We start from the raw sequence: 20234 nt of genomic DNA on the forward strand, positions 1-20234 counted from the left end.
GCCTGGCAAAAAATCCTTTACCTCTAGCCAAGCAAGCTGAGGGTTTAAACATAATCATCACACCTTTTCGGGAGATGTACTTATGAACAAGAGTACAATGCTAGCATTTAGGGGGGGGGCATTCTCCATTCCCATTTTATATACTGTGTGTGTGTGTGTGTGTGTGTGTGTGTGTGTAGTAAGAAAAAATGGTAGCTTGCAAGTTGCCACAGAAATTACACGCTGATAAAGCCATGCTTATTGGTACATGATAATGGAATTAGACAGCCTATCCTAGACTATTAACCTATTAATTGGGCTGAAATAATTTATGTGACTGGCCTACATTAACAGTCTGTTGTGTCATTTTAGAATTGTAGTTGTTTTGATTTGCGAGGTCCTAGGCAGCAGGCCCTGGCACAGCTAATTGGAACTCCATCTCCCAGGTGACATTGCGACTGGCCAGTTTCTAGGGTGTCTCGTAGCCCAGACAGCCGAGCAGCGTTCGGGAGGACTGAAAAGAAGAGGTGTCCGTCCGTCGGTCTTTTTTCATTCCAACGTTATATTTCATGTCAGAGATCCATAATTGAAAAACACTTGGCCGAGGAAAGGTGAATCCCAAGCCCGCCGCCCCGCGACCCCTGCACAGAGATATGAGCGGCAGCGGGCGGCAGAGAACCAGCTCGTTTGCTGAGCCGCCAGGTGTTCCAGGAGCCGCGGCAGCGTCCGCCGGATCAGCCGCTGCCGTGGGGAGTAGCACAGGAAAGTCCGGGGTCCCACAGCAGGCCTCGGGGAGCAGCTCTTCGGGATGTTCGAACCTAAAGCTGGCCAGTAAGTCCTCGCCTTTAACCACACGCGTTGACTTTCCTTTCTTTGCAGGGGTAAAATACGTCGCTGCATATCCATGTAAAATATTCATTGTTCTTTTAAAGCCTGCATGAGGAAAGTTGCACCGCCACCCTTGGATATTAAACGATGCTAATGGTAGCATGCTATGTTGCTAGCGTTAGCCACTTGTTTTGTATGTTTTGGACACTAAGTAACGCTAAAATAGCCTGGCTAATCAGCGCTGTCCCTGACTGCCAGTTACCCGGGAGTCCGAGACTTTCCATATGGTACGTTTACGGTTTTACCAGATAACAGCACAGTTTTGAAAGGGTCACTTTGGGCTTGAGCTATTAACTATTATTGAGAGTGCTGCTGGATTGATGTTCCAGAACCTTGTCGCTGGCGTTTAGTCAAAATCACTTTACAACGCTCGGTTCACTGTTCATCTGAGAGTGTACATCAAAGTTAAGTCAAGAGCCACGTAAACCCGACCAGCTTGGCTAGAAATGGAGACACAAACTTGTCTTTTTGCAAGGTCAAGAGCAGAACAGGGATCAGCAGCAGGTGGCTGATACTTTCATTTGGGATGCAAGTGATGCGCAAGAGATGGGCGTCTGTTTAGACGTGGCGGGTCGCTGACTGTCATCCATGGTCTCAAACGGTACCACCATGTCTATTATATCACCATGGCGACAGCTGTAAGACATTCATTATTAGACAGCAAAGGGGTGTGTGTGTGCTAGGACCTTATCATCTGATTAGCAGGCAGCGGTGTGTCAGACTCAGTCTCAGACTTTTGATATTAGAGAGCTAATAGGGGTCAGTCATCAACAGTTCAAAGCTTGTGTTGTCTTTCATTCCCCTTTCTAAATCAATTGCAGCAGCCTGGCTCCAGGCCTTTCAGATCTTAAATGTTCCTTTTGGTCAGATAATGTGCTTTATTGGCAACTGAGTATACTTCTGCACATGTAGGCAGGTGTGTGTGTGTGTGTGTGTGTGTGTGTGTGTGTGTGTGTGTGTGTGTGACCAAATTCTCAAGGTGCATTTGGTTTCTGGATATGTTTGTTTCCACCTTGGTATTATTCATGGACGAGTACTCTAGACAGGTCTTAATAGATGTATGAGGGAATGCACATGGGACAGTGTCAATCCAATCAATGTATGGGAGAGATAATCTGTCACAGACTGAATGCATTTATTTTCTTACATGTATACAGACAGTGTTTGTGTCTACAGTGATTGTTACTTCTTTAAACATGGGCACATTGTACTGACACTGTATGCTAGTAAGGATGCATGATATGTCGTTCATCATATCAGACAGTATCGGCTGATATTTACAAAAAAATGCAATATTGGTTTTTGGTATTTTACCAATAGAGGGTATGCGCGTGAGCGTGACATCATCATATGCGGAGGTTATGCGTGAATGCCTACTGAGTGGCAAAAAACGACTTTCTTGCCTTGACAGCTCATACATCCAAACAGAAAAGTCCTATTTGATTGCATTAAATGACTTTAAACAACATTAAATTCACTTTGTCACTCACTTTGCCAATCGATTTGCCACTCGATCTGCCATTCACTTTATGCATGCCATACCCTCTATATCAAAATAATCTGATTCTGAAATAGCCTTTTGTGGTGATTTGAAGGCAACAGATTCACTCTTTCCAGAGGGGCTACCTGTGGAAAAAACTAAACAACAAAAAATGAATGTCATATCTTAAATATATTAAAGTTGTTTGAACCAATTTGTGCTCATCTCATTCAGTAATGAAAGACAGTTGGAAATTATAAACCAGATAATATAAGGCACTTGCAGTGCACTGTTATTTTTAAAGTGTGTGTGCATTGTGCAACAGGTTATGGTAAACCCTACTAGAATCTTGTATTGCAAATATACTGCTTGTGTCTGTATGGGCACTGCAGTTACTTGGGACACAGTTTCCTATGTACACACTTTTTTTGTCTGTTATAAGTGAACACGCACTTGTGAGTTGCTGTTCACAATCAGGAAAAAGCGCACATCAGATTGCAGAGCAGATGCTTGTCGGGTTGAGCCAGTCCCGGGCTCGAACACCCCAGGTCAGGGGTGGAGTTTTGGGTCTGTGCACAGCTTTAGGGGGGATTCCCTGATGATGGGTGCAGTAGTTTGTGAGATGGACACAGATGGACAAAGACACAAGGACACAAATGCATTTTTGTGTCCATCTGTGAGCCATCTAGAACAGGGTTGGTGCGTTGGTAGTAATGGTAGTAGATCTATAGATAGTAGACCTATTAACAAATACATCAGTGCTGCACTTAATCGTTTATCAGCCATGCTGATTGTTGGAACACAGAACCATAATTATGATATTTAATGTAAAACGTTTAACGTGGCCGTGTTGCACTGGTGTCGGCATCAGGTCTTACGGTTAGTTTCTCTTACGTTTAGTCCATTCTAAATGGTACATTTTAATATCGGTTAATGCTCGTTAATTAACCATTAATGGGTTTTGGATAACAAGAGTTGTGAAATGTGAATACAATTCCTAATGGCCAATCCCTAGCATGACCCCCATTTAGTTGTCTCTGGCTGACCCGGTCAGACAGCAGACCTTTTCAACATGGTACAACGGTTGTTACGGTAACGGATATCACCAGCACGCATTGAATGACCACAGCACTTTTGTTTCTCAGGACAATTTACTGTGTTTGTGTGCCTCTTTGTGTGTGGATGCAAGCTTATACACACAATCATAGGATATGATGCTCTGCTTGTAAGAATACTTTGTAAGAATGTGACGTGTGGTTTATTTAAAACTGTCTTGCTTGACTAACTTATGTGTTTACTACTTGTAGTTAGTTGCCTTCATGAAGATTTCCCCTATGGAGTATGGACATGTTTATTATGATGTAGCACAGGGGTGCCCAAACGGTAGATACTAGTAGATCACAAAGGCTGTGCAGGTACTAGACCACATGACATGCCCCTAAAAAGAAAGTTATTTATATATATATATATATATATATATATATATATATATATATATATATATATAAAGCTCCCTCAGGTAAATGTTTTGGGGGTGGGTAGATCATGTTGAGATGGCCATTTTAAAAGTAGTTCTCAAGTCAAAAGTGTGGGCACCCCTGATGTAGCAGAACCTAACCTTCTATAACACTGCGCTGTAACAAAAGCTATTTCCCAGTGGCTCTGGTCATATGGTCACAGTTAAGATTCTAATAAACTAAAGGTGGTTATACAAGGTGTTTACCTGTACAGGTAAATGCCTTGTGTTGACCCCAAACCTTAATGAGGACAGTAGAGTACTGTCTAAATACTCACTGTAACATGATCCTTGGACCGTGTAGTTCCAGTACCGGATACTGCAGTGCCATATACTATTTATTTTTTGTTGAGTGGTGTAAACCACTCCTACAACTGGCTTTTTTGTGCAGAAAAAATGAGCATGGTTGCTATGTTCACCCTGTTGTAATGACGTAATGAAATCACACCCGGGTGTGATTTCATTACGTCAGACATGATTTAATTACGTCAGACAGACCTTACACCACTCAGTTCACACGGGTGTGATTTTAATTTTTAAGCCTGAATGCAGGCTCTCTGGTATTTTATTGGTGGCTAATGGTGGCAGTCAAAGTTTAGAATGTTTCCTATTTTTTCTCTCTCTGTGCCTGAGTGACTGGTGCTTAAATTGAAACATTTAAATGACAATGTAACGAGTTGGTATACGGTACTATTTACAGACCTAATAATATTATGGGTTCAAAATGGGACATGGTTGCATCCACTCCACTCTACCCTGTGTCTGTCTCACTGCTCTGCAAGTGAAAGGGATTATATTTGTACTATGTTGAGTTCAACTTGTTCTGAAAAGTATGTAATATGTAGCTTTGTTGTGACTAATCGCTGTACATTTATTGCACTTGGCGAATAATGCGATGCTGTTGTATAAACGAATGTTGTTGCGATCTGTGCTGGTAAAAGGTTTCCTGGCTTCTAGGGTCATCATTGGGTGCTGGCAGGTTGTGTATATGTGCTGGTGCAGTACAGTCCTCTGAAGAGCTAACTCATTTGCCTCATCATAAGCTGTTTTCTGGGTAGGGTATGCGTGAATAGTTCAGAATAAGGCTGCATGATTATGGCTGATGTAAGCCTGGTTATTTAACTACAGTACACGGCTTACTGTAATGCTAGTTGTTGATCTCCATTAACAACCCGGGAAAGCATCTGTGTCATTTTAGATTTTAGCGTTGGCTATTCAAATATTGCAGATGTACAAGCTTAATCGAACATTTTTGAAAATTCTTAAAGTGTGAGAACTGCTGATTTAGAAGGCATTTGTAGAATTGGCCTCAGGTCATAATGGGTTAATAATACTAATTGCAGGACAAAATCATGTATGTTAATGCAGGTATGTTAAATTAACATTTCTTTTGTTTTAAATATTCCTGTATTATTAAATCCTATATAGTATAGCCTATATTTGTATGGCACTAATTCAGAATGAGCCCTGTGTATTTAGGCCTGTCATGTCATCACATCAGCAGCACATTCATTTCAGAGCATGGACCTGGCCTATATTTCCGTCCCTTCCTGTTTTAATTAATTCCTGTGTCTTTACTATGAACTGAGGTCCTGCGTTCTTCTTCCTTGGAGATTTGATAGGCCTAGCATTGATTCACCATGCCACCATCATTAACCTAATTATTCAAATGGACAGAGCTAAGAGATGACCCAGATGTTAAGGCCTGCTGCTGACCAGGTTGGATCATGTCCAACCCTCTGTAGAACAGCACGAAAGTACCAGAGCGACTCTATTTCACCTGTACAGTCCCAACAAAAACAGTTACTGATAACATTTTTTGAACTTACTGTACTAGGCAATGCAGTTGCCTACGCTCATATCACGTAAATAAATTATTTATTTACAACAGATATTGTTTAACTGTGTTCAAAAGCTTTCACACAGTTATAGGACGTTCTGTTGGAGACACTAGTGATGATTCTCTGGTCATTCAGTTGTCTGGTGTTTTCACATCACTTTGGCCTCAGCTCAATAAATGGAACCTCGCATAGAATGCCAAAAAAGTACCAGTTACTAGAAGTTTGTCCAATGGAATAACAAGTCTTGAGTTGAGAGAAAGTACCATGCATTCAATATCACCGTTCACAAAGACGGGTAGACGCCTCCTTCGGCTCTGGGCCGTATGTGCAAAAGGGATGGCAAGCTTCCTTGGTTGGTCTCACTAGCCTCTCGTAGCCAGAGACTACTATAAGAGGCAGCAGTCTGGCCACAAGAGACTAGTGCTTCACAGAAGCTTCCATGTGCGTCACAGAGCGGACATTCGGGTCCCGGACGCACTGTGATTGGCTAGTAGACCTCAGGTCGACACGTCGCTCCAATGAACTGTAGCGGCCAATGAGGCATCTATTTTTCTATGACCGTTCAGGTTTGAGTGTTGTGACCTGTATAAACGGGTCTCAGTATGCGCAAAATGTCTGTCTGTGGAATTAGTAGTAATAGTTTTCCTATGATTTGAATGAACACAGATTTTGTTGTTTAACATAGGATATACTATGAAGCGTCCATGAAAAATATAAATATGTCTATATAGTTTTTTCTAAGATTTTGTTAACGTAGGATAAAGTTGCATGCCATGGATATATTGATTGTGAGTTGAGTCTTTTCTTAAGTTGCACCAGTTTCTGACATTTATTGAACAAATGATATTTCTTTTTACATTTTTAAACCATAACGGGGGATATCGGGGGAAGGGGACACGTTCATAAATATCCACTCCTGTTTTCGGTTTAAAAACATTTCCACACCTGTGACCTGACTTTGTCCAGCTCTCTCCTTCGATTACTTGACCTCATAGCTGACATTGCTTTGTTTGTGGTCGTTGCCTAGGAGACAGTGGGAAGGTGACTACGGTTGTGGCCACGCCCGGGCAGGGACCGGACCGCCCCCAAGAAGTCTCCTACACAGATATCAAGGTGAGGCACGAATACAGTGGCTGGAGTCTACTAGTCTACACTCTTAGCAAGCGTTACCTCAAGCTAATACGAGTCCAACCTCATTTGTGTAGCTCATTTCAACAGTTTTACAGGTGGTTCTTCTGTTGCTACCACCACAACCATTACTACTTACTATGAACATTACTATTGCGACTGTTTCTGCTAGTGTAATTACCCATTTTTACCATTGCTATAGAGCGTCGCAGTCCCGCCCCCTACGAGGACCCAGGAAATAATTCCCTGTTCATTTTCCCCATAGACTTTTCAAAAAGTATTTATTTAAAGACTGTTACGGCGTACAAAGCCAACTCGGATCGTGACAAATCATGACAATAACTCCAATGTTTTGTGCAGATCAAATAATTAGAAGGAAAAAAACATGACAACATGTTTGTTGTCATGATTTGTCACAACTTGAGTTGGCTTTGTACGAGGCTTAAAAGGTCTTAAAATAAATACTTTTTGAAAAGCCTATGGGGAAAATTAATGGGGAATTATTTCCTGGGCCCTCGTCATTCTGAAAGGGGGCGGGACTGCAACGCTCTATTTGGACTGGAGGCCAGATATGGAAAGCAACATGACTCAAGACGATTATTTCCTGAAATGCTTTTAACAAAACCTACTGGTCCTTTTCTTTGAATCCCTCCTAGGTAATTGGTAATGGGTCATTTGGTGTTGTATACCAGGCCCGTCTCATTGACAGCCAGGAGATGGTGGCCATCAAGAAAGTCCTGCAAGACAAAAGGTTCAAGGTAAACATCTCTAGCCATCATTCTGACTGTCTGCACACATTTATCTGTCAGTTGTTCTCTTAAGCCAGCGGCCCCCATACCTTTTTTGTCCGTGCTCCCCTGTTACCTACCCCCTAGCCTGGGGTCCACCTATGCTTTCTATGGCATAGGCAGCTCCCGGCAGGATCCGCCGGGAGAATCTAGACACAGCTGCGTGACATGAGACTAATTAATTAGAGCGACAGAGAGAGAGCAGTGTGTGTACACGTGTGTGTCAATTTAACAAAGGTGCAGACGATCAGAAATCAGCAGAAAGTGATCGAAGTTTGCGCTACTCTATGCCGAATTGAAGTGGACTCTGTCCCAGACTTTTTTTTCCTCCCTGGAAATAAAAACGTCTGGGTTTCCGAGGCTACCTACCCCCTGACCTAGCTGACGCACCCCCCAACGCCTTGTTGGGGGGTGCGTCAGCTTGGTTGCACGGACCACCAGAAACAAAATTAGTTATAAAAATATATATTCAAAGATTTGCATACATTTTTCATCCCCCTTTTACATTAAAACAAATATTTATAATACAGGTATAAAATATATATATTTAAAATTTTAACACAATTATTTCATAAAAAAAACAATTATACAATTAACAATTATTTATATATATATATATATATATATATACACACACACACACACACACACACACACACACACACACATACATACAACTTCTTAATCATGTTTTTGAGTGGTGCAACCACTCCTATAGAGTGTCCGAGCACGGAAATAGCATATTGTCACCACCAAGTGTCACTGTTGTGCAGCCTAACACACAGAGGCCAGGGAGGAGAGCTTGTACAGTACAGTACAGTACAGTACAGTACAGTACAGTACAGTACAGTACAGTACAGTACAGTACAGTACAGTACAGCACCACTCACTCCAGACGGGTCTGATTTTTTTTAATATATATAAAAAACAAGATTAAGAAGTTGTGAAAATATCAGATTGGTCTGCTATTTTCACTAGTTTGGGTTCCAGGCAAACTTCTTAATCTTTGGGGTCTTGCGCTAAAGTGTTTTGGAGCCACTTGGCTGTAATCCATTGTTGTTTTTGTGTCTTTTAGAATCGAGAGCTACAGATAATGAGGAAGCTGGACCACTGTAACATTGTCAGACTACGATACTTCTTCTACTCCAGTGGAGAAAAGGTACTGTCCACCGAGTTCTTTAAGATGCTACTTGCAATATGTTGTGCAGTAGTTGAGGTTAAAAAAAAGACATGTTTGTTGTAATAACAATTCACAATTCAAACATGTCATGCTATTGAATCACTCAGCTGAATCTATACTAAACCTCTACCCTCAAGTACCATGTCATCATTGATGAGTCTTATACAGGGGTCATCATCACTCTGTCCGTAGACCATACACGGACAAATGTGTCCGTTGCAAGACTTTGCAAAGTTTATATATATATATATATATATATATATATATATATATTAAGGATGTCAAAGTTAACGCGTTAATCGTGCATTAACGCAAATTCCTTTTAACAGCGTCAATTTAATTGACACGCGATTAACGCAACACACTGAAGTTTGAAAGAGTGCATGCATGTTGCATTCCTCCACGATAGCCCCGCCTCCCTCCCTCTCTCTCTCACTCCACTCTGATCCTCAGTCATTCAGCAGCAGTGCACCAAGCGGGCAGGCTGCTCTGCCTCTGTGCTCATAGCTGAGCTAGTTGTCTTTCACCCAACACCGTCAGAGCGGCAGAGCAGCCGTTGTGCTCATTATTAATTAACTTGCTCCACGTGTAAGATCAGACACTCTTTGAAGTGGGCATTGGTCAAAAACAAAAGCTGCGACAGTTTTGTTTGACAAAGATAGCAGTTAGTTGTGAACGCTTGAAGCTACACTCATGCTAATGTTGACTGCTAAAGCTAGCAACAGACTGTGCGTGCGGGAGAGAGAGAGAGTGAGGGGGGGGGGGTCTGAGAGAGTGTGTGTGTGTTACGGTGTATTAAAAAAGATTCAAGTCAAGTGTTCAAGTCAGTGGTTCTGAACCAGAGGTCCTTGAGGGAGTTCTCTCTCACCCCCTCTGCTAATTTACCAGACCATTGTTTTTCCTCTCTGTCCAGCCCCCCAGCCTGTGCTCTACATCCATCTATTCCTCTATCATTCCTCTCATTCAGTGGTTCTCAACCAGTGGTCCTTGAGGGGTTTCCAGGTGGTCCCCAGATAAATAATGGAGAGTTGGTAACCAAATTAACCCTTATACCGGTAGATCTTTAACTCTTGAGTGTAAAATGAAACCCATTTGGTTCCATTTTACACTCCCAAGAGTTGAAACATCAGCATTGCTTAAGTTAATTTACAAGAAGTCTACACAATTAGAGGATGTAGAATAATAATTATTTTGATCAACATTTGTCTTATCTCTCCTATGCTATGGTAGTATGGTACCAACATCAGTACAGCATGGAAATGTGGACATTTTCTCTAGTTTAGGTCTGCAAGGCTAAATCTCATCAAATGGTGATCTGTGGGTTGAAAACCAATGATTTAAGGTATATTTAGAACGGATAAAAAATATGCGATTAATCGCGATTTACTATGGACAATCATGCGATTATTTTTTTTAAATCGTTTGACATGCCATATATATATATATATATATATATATATATATATATATATATATACACACACACACTGAGATTCAGTAATTGGGGTCTTATGATGAAATTTACAACATTATAATGATATATATATATATCTTTCATCATAAGACCCCAATTACTGAATCTCAGTCTCCAGTCCAGATTTTCTTCAGCATATGTATTACACTAATTTACTATGACACTAAGCCACATTAGGACTCCTTTCATACCGTTTCACAAATTGCACATTTTCGTCACGTTTTCAGGCATACGATTTTTATTTTTATTTAATCCATGCTTTGTGCCTTTTCCAGAAAGATGAGGTGTACCTCAACCTGGTGCTGGACTTTGTCCCTGAGACAGTCTACAGGGTTGCCAGACATTTCAACAAGGCCAAGAGCATCATTCCTATCATTTATGTCAAGGTAGTCACCGTACTAATTCCTCATCCTCTACATTTCTGTCTGATATTCATTTGTTGAGTTTTTATTTTAGTTTTTTTTTGTCTCCTGGCATAGAATACATTGTATCTAACTTAACGTAAAAACGTTTTATATTAACACAACCAGCGCTGGGATTCCTTCAAAATAGAAGCTCTGGGGTGCCGGGAAGACATGGCCGCTTTTACTCAGTAAAGCCCCCTCCCCTTCTGTTACGAAAAACGGAGATATTTTTTTGCTTGCTTACCTTTATCTCGTTTCAATATTATCGCTAAATAATCCATCGCGTTCATATTTTGAACGAGAGGCAGTTGGAAGTCAGAAATGAAGAGCTTAGTATATCCATCTGATCAATACCACGGAGAGCGCCCTGGATTAGGAGAGACGAGTCATTTGAGATAGACAATGCTAAAACATTTTGTCCTGAAAATACTGGTATTTAAATTATCCAAACGACACAATTGTCCCTGTAAGCTAATGTTACATCAACATTATTATTTCTTAATGTTGACATTCTCTCTTTTTTTCCCCCGTCTCTGCGTCAGGTGTACATGTACCAGTTGTTTCGTAGTCTGGCTTATATCCATTCCCAGGGTGTGTGTCACAGAGACATCAAACCACAGAATCTGCTGGTCGACCCAGAGACAGCCATCCTCAAACTCTGTGACTTTGGCAGGTAAGCATGGTCTGAACACTGGGCCATAAAAACAAACTATCCAAAAATGCGTATTAGGACTATTGTTTTTGTCTTTTGGTGTTTGTTTATGTGTGATTTTGAGACCCGTTTCTCCATATAGTGAGTGTATTTAATCACTACTAAAGGTTCCTTGATCATGGAGCACAGAACCAAGAGAAAATCATGTTTGGACTTACAGTTATGCCTGGCATGTATATCATGCCAGGCATCTCTAACATCATCTATGTTGGTTCAGCTATACTATAACAAACGCCTGATGGTTGAGTAGTTAATATAAGCCTCAAGATGGAAATAAGCACTTACCACAAGGTCATGGGGTCGATCCTGGGCACCGCCAACTCAGCATATGAGAATGTGGCAAGTCCTGGGAGATGATGGTAGGTGTTGCGCTCCACCCCAGCAATCCATCTCCCATGGGTCTAGCGCATTGAAACAGGGATAGACTCCAGTGTTCTTGGCTGATGCTGACAGTTGGCCTCTCCAACCTACTTATGAATGGTCTTAGCAGGATTTTGTGCTATTCCATAGTAAGTCTCCAAAATCAGTTGCGAGATCAGTAGGCCTGTCGCAATTCTTGCATAATCGCCTAATCACAATTATTTGAGATAATCACAATGTTTTTGCATAATCATCATCATTTCCATGTTCATATATTTTCAACCCCTTTCAAAAATAGTGTAAATAGCAGATCTACAAGCTCAAAACCCATTATTGTCTATTTCAACTATTCATATAAAGTTACTAGATTGTTATCTGCCCCTGTGCACCGGTTCATTCATAATGTTCCAATATTTCACGATAGAAAAATGAATAAATCGTAATTACAGACAATTGTCTTATTGTACTTTTATTACTGGTGCAACGTTTCGACCCTTTTAGGTCTTCATCGGGCAAATATTTGCCTGATGAGCTTGACAGAGTGCGGATGTTTTATCCTCTCCTTGATTCTCACCTTAATGTCCAGCACCTGGCCTAAATAGTAAATACAGGCATAAGATGTGCACACAATCTTCTCTGTGAAAAAAATCATAATCGTGACAGCCCTTGAGATCAGTTGCCCATCGTTTATGAACCCAGCACAACCATAAACCATTCCTCTTTGTCTCCTCCCCTTAGTGCCAAGCAGTTGGTGCGTGGTGAGCCCAACGTGTCGTACATCTGCTCACGTTACTACCGCGCCCCAGAACTAATTTTCGGAGCGACTGACTACACAGCTAACATAGATATCTGGTCGGCGGGCTGCGTGCTGGCTGAGCTGCTGCTGGGGCAGCCCATATTCCCTGGAGACAGCGGAGTAGACCAACTAGTGGAGATTATTAAGGTAAGGGAAGGCTCAGCCGTGTGTAAAATGAGCCGTACAGTCAGTAAGGAATGTCTGTGCTAACCTGTTTTTCACTGACCTGGTTTGTTCTTTGATTATGACTTTAACCTACACACACAACAAAACATAATACTAACATTCCTTCATTCCCTTTCACTTGTCAGGTGCTAGGAACCCCAACAAGGGAACAGATCCGGGAAATGAACCCCAACTACACAGAGTTCAAGTTCCCTCAGATCAAAGCCCATCCATGGACCAAGGTAAATACTGACCTGTATCCTCACTGTGCTACACCCTGTATACGATTAATCCTTCATTCTTGCCATGTACCTCTTCAATTGTCCCTGTTACACACTAAACATTTAAACACGTTTTCTCTTCCTAAATGCAGATTGCTAGGCTTTTCATGTCCTCTCATAGTATTTACATGTTTGTATGTAGTGGTAGGGTGCATTGCATTTACAATCTATATATGCAAGTACATACAAAGCAAAAGAGCATAGAACCAGAAGGAATGTTTTTTTTACAGTAAATGTGTTTTCGGTTGCAAGGTGTAAATCATGGCTTTTTATCTAGGAAGAAATCTAATCCCGTTTTACCGATTTCTTTGTCGAGGTCTTTGAACAAAACCAGTTCACCAGCATTATGTTTTTACAGTACAAAAAAAGCACAAAAGAGAACAAACGGCTCATAAATCTATTTGTGCACCAGAGTCGGTGTCGACAAATCACTTCCATGAATGTTCCTGTCCAGGTGTTCAAGCCTCGTACCCCTCCGGAGGCCATAGCCCTGTGCTCCAGGCTGCTGGAGTACACTCCTGCCACGCGCCTCTCCCCGCTAGAGGCCTGTTCCCACGCCTTCTTTGACGAGCTGCGCCAGCCCAACGCGCGGCTGCCCAGCGGCCGCGACCTGCCCATGCTATTCAACTTCAGCACCACAGGTTAGACCCCCATCCCAATCCAGCTGGACATAATTAGGGTTGGGATCCTTTAAGCTTTTAAGTAACAATTCCCATTAATGAGCAATTCCCTCTTAGCGGACCGATTCCTTAACGTTTTCCTTTCACGATTCCTATACAGTGTTCCAAATGGACCCTTACAGGTGTGTAACTATGAGATTTGTACACTCGGAGTTATGGTGGCCCTTGAAATTAAAAAAAGTTTGAGAACCACTGGTATTGAAATTGTATAGCGAACGTGAAGTTCACATACCAGCTATGACAGTGTGATCAAAAACCTGGTCCTTGAAACTGTTCCAAATGTGATGGAACCGATTCCTGGTTCCTCAATGTTGAATCCAGTTCCTCAATGTTGAATCCAGTTCTTCTGATTCCTCCGGTTCCGGATCTCAACCCTAGCCATTGAATGTCCTACATGTTCCTTGTGGTACAACTTTCGACATAGGTCCATGCTACCTGTATAAGTAAGCATGGAGTACATTTGTTCAATTATAGAGCTTAAAGTTTAAACAAGGGATATATAGTGTAATTATAACGCCATCGTTTACTTACACTGTACGATGATGGGCCTGCCCGAGGTGTAAGAACAGATTTCACCCACTGTTTTACCCCTGTAAATCTGTAATATTCTTTCTTATCCAAACTTACTGAGTCCTAGCCTGACAACCTAAACTTTCATTTTGTTTGACTCCATTATTCAGACTGACAGCCCTTCCAACTGCAGCCCAAGGTTTATTAAATCAGGTTAGGAAGCGAAGACCGTACGCTGGACTCCATGTCCCTGGAAGGAAAGAAACATGCGCAATTGAGACCAGGAAGTTGTACATGCACAAATCATAGATATGGCACAAATGGCCCAGCAGATGGCGTGATGCCACTGAAAGGAGGGGTGGCTTGTACATATGTCACGTTAATCAGTCATTGCATTTTACACTGTATGGTCTTTGCTTCCTAACCTGATTTAATAAACCTTGCTGCAGCCGTTTCTGGGATGGGCGTTGCCAAAGAGGCAGTCTTCAGCGATTGGTTCACCCCCAACCAATCAAAATCGTAGCAAAGCAGATGACGGCAATGTGGCTAACCCTTTTGCTATCAACAAACACAGTGAAATATGTCGTTTCTGTAAAGAAACTATTTATCAAAGGGCGATTTAATAGCCAGATCAATACGATGGCAAGTTACTGCAGTGGGGCCAACTGCACAAATAAATAAATAATAACACAAATTGAGGTGGCAAGATAATGTTTCAGATGCTTGTCACATTTATCAAACTTCAGAGAGTGCTTAGACTCCATGAGTCCTGTTTATATCAGTTCTTCTGCAGTGGAAATCTAAAGAGCCACATTAATGGGTTCCAATTTAATTACTAGTCTTAACCATTTGGAACATATCTACTGTATGTAGCTTCTATGTCCATACAGAGATGCTTGGCTCCATTCACTGCAGACAGAAAGATTGGAGTAGTTTATTACATTCAATTAATTTAAGTAGCTTAGTATTGAGTTATTTCATAGTCTGTTTGATCCATACCCGCTCGACCCTGTCTCTGTATTCTCTTCAGTCGACCCTAGTGCACAGAACTGGGCATAATCCTGTCCATATTGGTTGTTTAATGCAGTAGTTCTCAACCTATGGTTCAGGACCCCCAGGGTGTCCCTACATGACCATGAGTGACAATTTAAGTCACCTTTTTAATACTACAAAGAAAAACTGTTACTCCATCAAAAGTAATCAAAAAACTGTACCAAAAAAAAGGTCAAACAGTGGCCAAATTATATAAGAAAGGGGACAACAATTGTGAAAATAGCTGATCTACAAGCTCAAAACGCCTTGCATTGTGAGGCGTTCAGAGCTTGTAGATCGTCTATTTTTACTATATTTATCTATGAAACCGAGTCAAACTAAATTGAATGTCTCAACTCCTACATTGTGCTTGTCAGGGTGGGGGCTCCCCAGTTCAAATATGATTGTCATCGGGGGGGAGGGGTCATGCCTAAAAGGGTTGAGAACCACTAGTTTAATGGTGACCTTTGCCCTCCCTCTCTCTACAGAGCTGTCAATCCAGCCCCAGCTGAACTCCACCCTCATCCCTCCTCACGCCCGTGCTCAGACCACTGCTTCTTCCCATGGTACACAGTTCACCTGGATTAGTTGTTGTGTTGCATAGGAGTAGCAATAGTAGAAAAGAATTGTGTTCATAAATTGTCTACTATTTATCAAAATAAATATGCATGACTTCAAATAAGGCTACACAAAACATTAAACCAATGGAATGTATGAATGTTATTCTATATCTTTTTGCTCTGTTTAAATTATGGCTGGGCAATATGCATTTCCCTGATAATTATACCTCTACATTTTTTATGACCCACATGAAGGATTACGTGACCATGTTTGACATATATGGCAAAATCATCTCCTGTCTCTCCATTGCATCTTCTTTGACCCTGGAGCGGTAGCACCTATCAGTGTTAACTGCAAGTATATATAAAACAAAAACGGAGGACAAAATAGGTGACTTCAGCCAGTTAAGATTCAGTCGCCAAGAAAGGTTATCTTGCCCAATGTGATGTCACCCAAACCACATTTCTTTATACCATATGGTGGTGATGGAAGACGGTAATGCAGAACATAAGGATGGGACGATATGAAAATTACGTAACGATTAACGATATTGCTTAAACCCCCAGCAGCCCTATTCTGGGGCGAATATTTGCCCAAAATAGCCAATCTAGAAGCTACAAGCATTGGATTGGAACACGTTGTGAGCTTGTAGATCTGCTGTCTTTGCCAAATCAATTTGTATAGAGTGAAATAAGTGTACCAAATGCACTCTTTACAGGTCAGTTTTATCAAGTGTGTGTATATATGTGTATATATATATATATATATATATATATATATATATATATATATATATATATATATATGTATATGTATATGTATATATATATATGTATATGTATATGTATATGTATATATATATATGTATATATATATATATATATATTAGGGTTCAAGTGGTACTGAATTTGAAGCTCAACAAAAACAAATTCATCCTAGTGTTTGACAGAGGACAATGGGTGGGACGACAAATGGAAAAGGGAGAAAATGGATTTAGGAATTAGATAGACCTTATTTATGCGAGCTTGTTATAACCAGGCTAGCACTATCCGCTAACGGCAAACAACAGGCTCTTCCTCAAATTCACAATCCCGAGTGAATTACTTTAAAGGCATTTGGATGGAGGTCTCCCGAGTCCCTACTCTAGAGATTTTGATTGTGTTCGGGTAGGACCACTTATACAAGTGGTATTGCATGAATCTCAGTGGTAGTGCAAAATCTTCCCTTACTAAGGGGCCATTTCGTCTTAGCGGTTAGTGCAGCAGTAGACATTCCGGGATCAAAATCAATGGTACACAAGTCAACATGCTCTTCTCTGTTCCCTTGTCTTCTCCAGATGGTACCTCCGACTCGTCTCAACACAGTTCAGTACCAGGATCTCTCAGCAGCATCTGAAGCAGCGCTCCACCTGTTTGTCTGCCGGCCCAGCTCTTTTCTGTCTGTCTCTCACTCTCTCTCTCTCTCTCTCACACACACACACACACACACACACACACACACACACACACACACACACACACACACACACACACACACACACACACACACACACACACACACACACACAGTACTGCTTCCCTCCATGCTGCTTTGACATGTCTGAAGCCTGATTCAAACTTCTTTGTCTACCGGTGTCATAGAAATAGCTGATCTACAAGCTTATATAGATGAGCTATTTTCAGCACGCGACACCATCCGAAGGAGTATAAATTAGACATTACATTAACAACACCCCATCTCTCTTTTTGTACTGTACATAATGTCGGAACAAACCATTTTGTTGTTCTTAGCTATAACCAGGACTGTTGTGTCGCATTCTGTAGAAACTGGGGAGTACAGCGCTGCGATGAGACTTGCACACGGTGAAACCCTCGGTGTTGCTTTAATGCTGAGAGGGTACCTCTCAACTGTTAAATGAACAGTTGAGGATTTTACTGTGCAACATGCTTTCACGCTAACGTCCACCACGTCACGCACACATGCACAGTAGCAACGTTTTCAGTGCTCTAGGTGCTGTTTGCAGGGGAATATGAAGGTGCAGTCGAGGGGGCCGGTTCCCTATTATGTAAAATGTTTTTAAATCAACATTGTTTTTTTTGGTTTTCTTTTGGTTTTTTTATTGATTATTTATTTGACTTAACTGAAAAATGACAATGATGACCATGCAAAGTTTTGTCTAGATTTTTGTTTTATTTCTCCTGAGGGGATTGTGTGTGTGTGTGTGTGTGTGTGTGTGTGTGTCTGAGTGTGTGTGTGTGTGTGTGTCTGAGTGTGTGTGTCCGTGCGTGCACGTGTTTTTATTCCAGTATTTATGTGGGTGGGCTGCACACTGCCTGACTTTGACCAGATTTAGGACCCATTAGACTGTATCACAAGAACTGATCAAGGTTAAATAAATCATGTCATACCTTTAAAGAGAGGGAACATGTTTTTGGTTTTTTTAGCAACTTGTGCAGTACTGTAGAGAACAACAGTATTATGTTATAAAAAGAAACCTAGCTTATGGCCTTGATCCTGGTGAAGACAATTGTTTTAGTTTTTCCTCATGTAGCCTTGATAGTGGTTAGAGTTGCACCAGAACCTCTACTATACTGTTGATGAGAGAAAGAAGATAAGACCTTTATTGATCCAACTGATTACATGTAGAATGTTAAATGTGTTCTCAGAGGAGAGGAAAGTCGGTCAAGGATCATGTTCACTTTTCAGATTTTCTTTTTAATACTGATGTGTTGGAAATAATCCAGCATTTTTCCCTTTGTTCAGAAAACGTCCCAAGTTAAACGGCGTGTGCTGTTTCAATAATTGCGTCTCTGTTAAATGTTAGTAGGAAGTGGTGCTGAAGTGGAGAGAGTAGGAATTATCTAGGTAGGTTTTGACTCTTGGGCTATAAATAATATTTTGATTATAAATAATATTACACAAATGACGCCGAGCCCAGACAGGGGTCCTTGTCTAAGTTTGATCCCATGATAGTATAAGCAGAAGGCTGGATTTAAAGAGTACAGCACTGATTGTGGTAGACATCGTAGAGGGTTGTCATAATGCCTCTATACTAGAGGAGATATTGCAGGCAATATGACAGTGAGGTATAAAGTAAACACTACAGTAGGTGTGGTTGCTGGAATGTATGCAATTCCCTCTTGACAGCTGAGAAGAGGAACAAAATTAAAGCTTCCTTCCCTAAAATAACCCCCTTTGCTGCTGTAACAAAAGTGGAGTAATCTGGCGTAATCAGTGTCCTTGTTTGAGCCATGATATTCACAGTTTGTTCAGACCCTGGCTGATGATCAAAGCAGGACACCAACGGATGGTTAAGGCCTATTCATAGTCCAGTTTTCGGTGAAGAGGTGACCGTTAGTAATAACAGAGAGATGTGTTGTGTGAGCGGTGACCACCGCGGTGTGATGTCATGTTGTAGTTTTTGGTGGTCACCTCTTCACTGAAAACTGGACTATGAATACGCCTTTACAGAGCTCCATGTTTCCCAAGGGAAACTTAAACAAAATCTACTTTAAAGTTATCGTTTAACAGAGGTAAAAGTTATACCATTTCAGTTGTTGGAGAGTTAAGAACTCTCAATACTAAAATATACTGTAAAGTGGCAAATTGGCAATTCTAGGACATGACTGAGTTCTTTTCTGAGGCCGTTTGTTTTATTATTTTAGGGGTTTTAAAGGAGTAGTTCACCCTAAAAATGACTTATTTTCCATCAATTACACACCCCATGAAGCCTTGAATTCTTGGAGTTTTGTATTTGTTTGTTTGTCGCATTCCTACGCCAATGTGACGCTAATCTTGATGTCTCTGCCAGTCATCACATTATTGGCCAACGCGACAAAAACTAAAATCTCCATGAATTCAAGGCTTCATGGGATGTGTAATTGATAGAAAATAAGTATTTGTTTGGGTGAACTACTCCTATAACACAGTGAAACAGCCCCCAACCGCAGCACAAATATTGCCTTCAGCCATTGGAAAGTAATTGTATGGAGATTATCTTTGTGCTGCAGTGCTCTTTAGGTTACTTTAGAGAACTGGACCCTGGGCTTAATAGTGTGTGTTTGTTGCTCCTTTTGAATCAGTATACAGTAGCAGAGCATATGTATACACACACAGGTATACTGTGTGTATGTATATGTATATGTATATGTATATGTATATGTATATATACACACGCACGCACACACATTTTATTAAGTTATGCCGATGAAAAATGTCTGCTGCTTTTTTTATTTTTTAGCAAATGTAATATAAATGTATTTATTGTCTTATCTTTGCAGAAGGAGCTATGAATATATTGATTCATAGGGAGGGTGTGGGGAATTGCAAAAGGTTTCTGATATGGCATTGTTGCCAGTCTCGCATGTCGTATCAGTGGAAATAAGTGTGAAGACCATTATACAGATGGGTGACAAATTAAAAGAAAAACCAATATGTTGTGTCTGGTCATCAGGCCACC

At 41.0% G+C, this 20234-nt stretch overlaps 1 protein-coding gene across 1 annotated transcript; it reads left to right on the plus strand.

Moving 5' to 3' along the window:
* The first annotated feature begins 171 nt into the window (after window positions 1–171).
* On the plus strand, window positions 172–17342 carry gsk3aa (glycogen synthase kinase 3 alpha a). Its single transcript, XM_079523502.1, has 11 exons — window positions 172–810; window positions 6732–6817; window positions 7489–7590; window positions 8696–8779; window positions 10550–10660; window positions 11221–11351; window positions 12489–12693; window positions 12858–12953; window positions 13447–13633; window positions 15703–15780; window positions 17112–17342. The coding sequence occupies exons 1-11, from the start codon at window positions 633–635 to the stop codon at window positions 17168–17170; spliced, it is 1317 nt and encodes a 438-aa protein (XP_079379628.1). The 5' UTR covers window positions 172–632; the 3' UTR covers window positions 17171–17342.
* The last annotated feature ends 2892 nt before the right edge of the window (window positions 17343–20234 follow it).

The sequence above is a fragment of the Electrona antarctica genome, assembly GCF_951216825.1.
Source record: "Electrona antarctica genome assembly, chromosome: 15".
Lineage (NCBI taxonomy): Eukaryota > Metazoa > Chordata > Actinopteri > Myctophiformes > Myctophidae > Electrona > Electrona antarctica.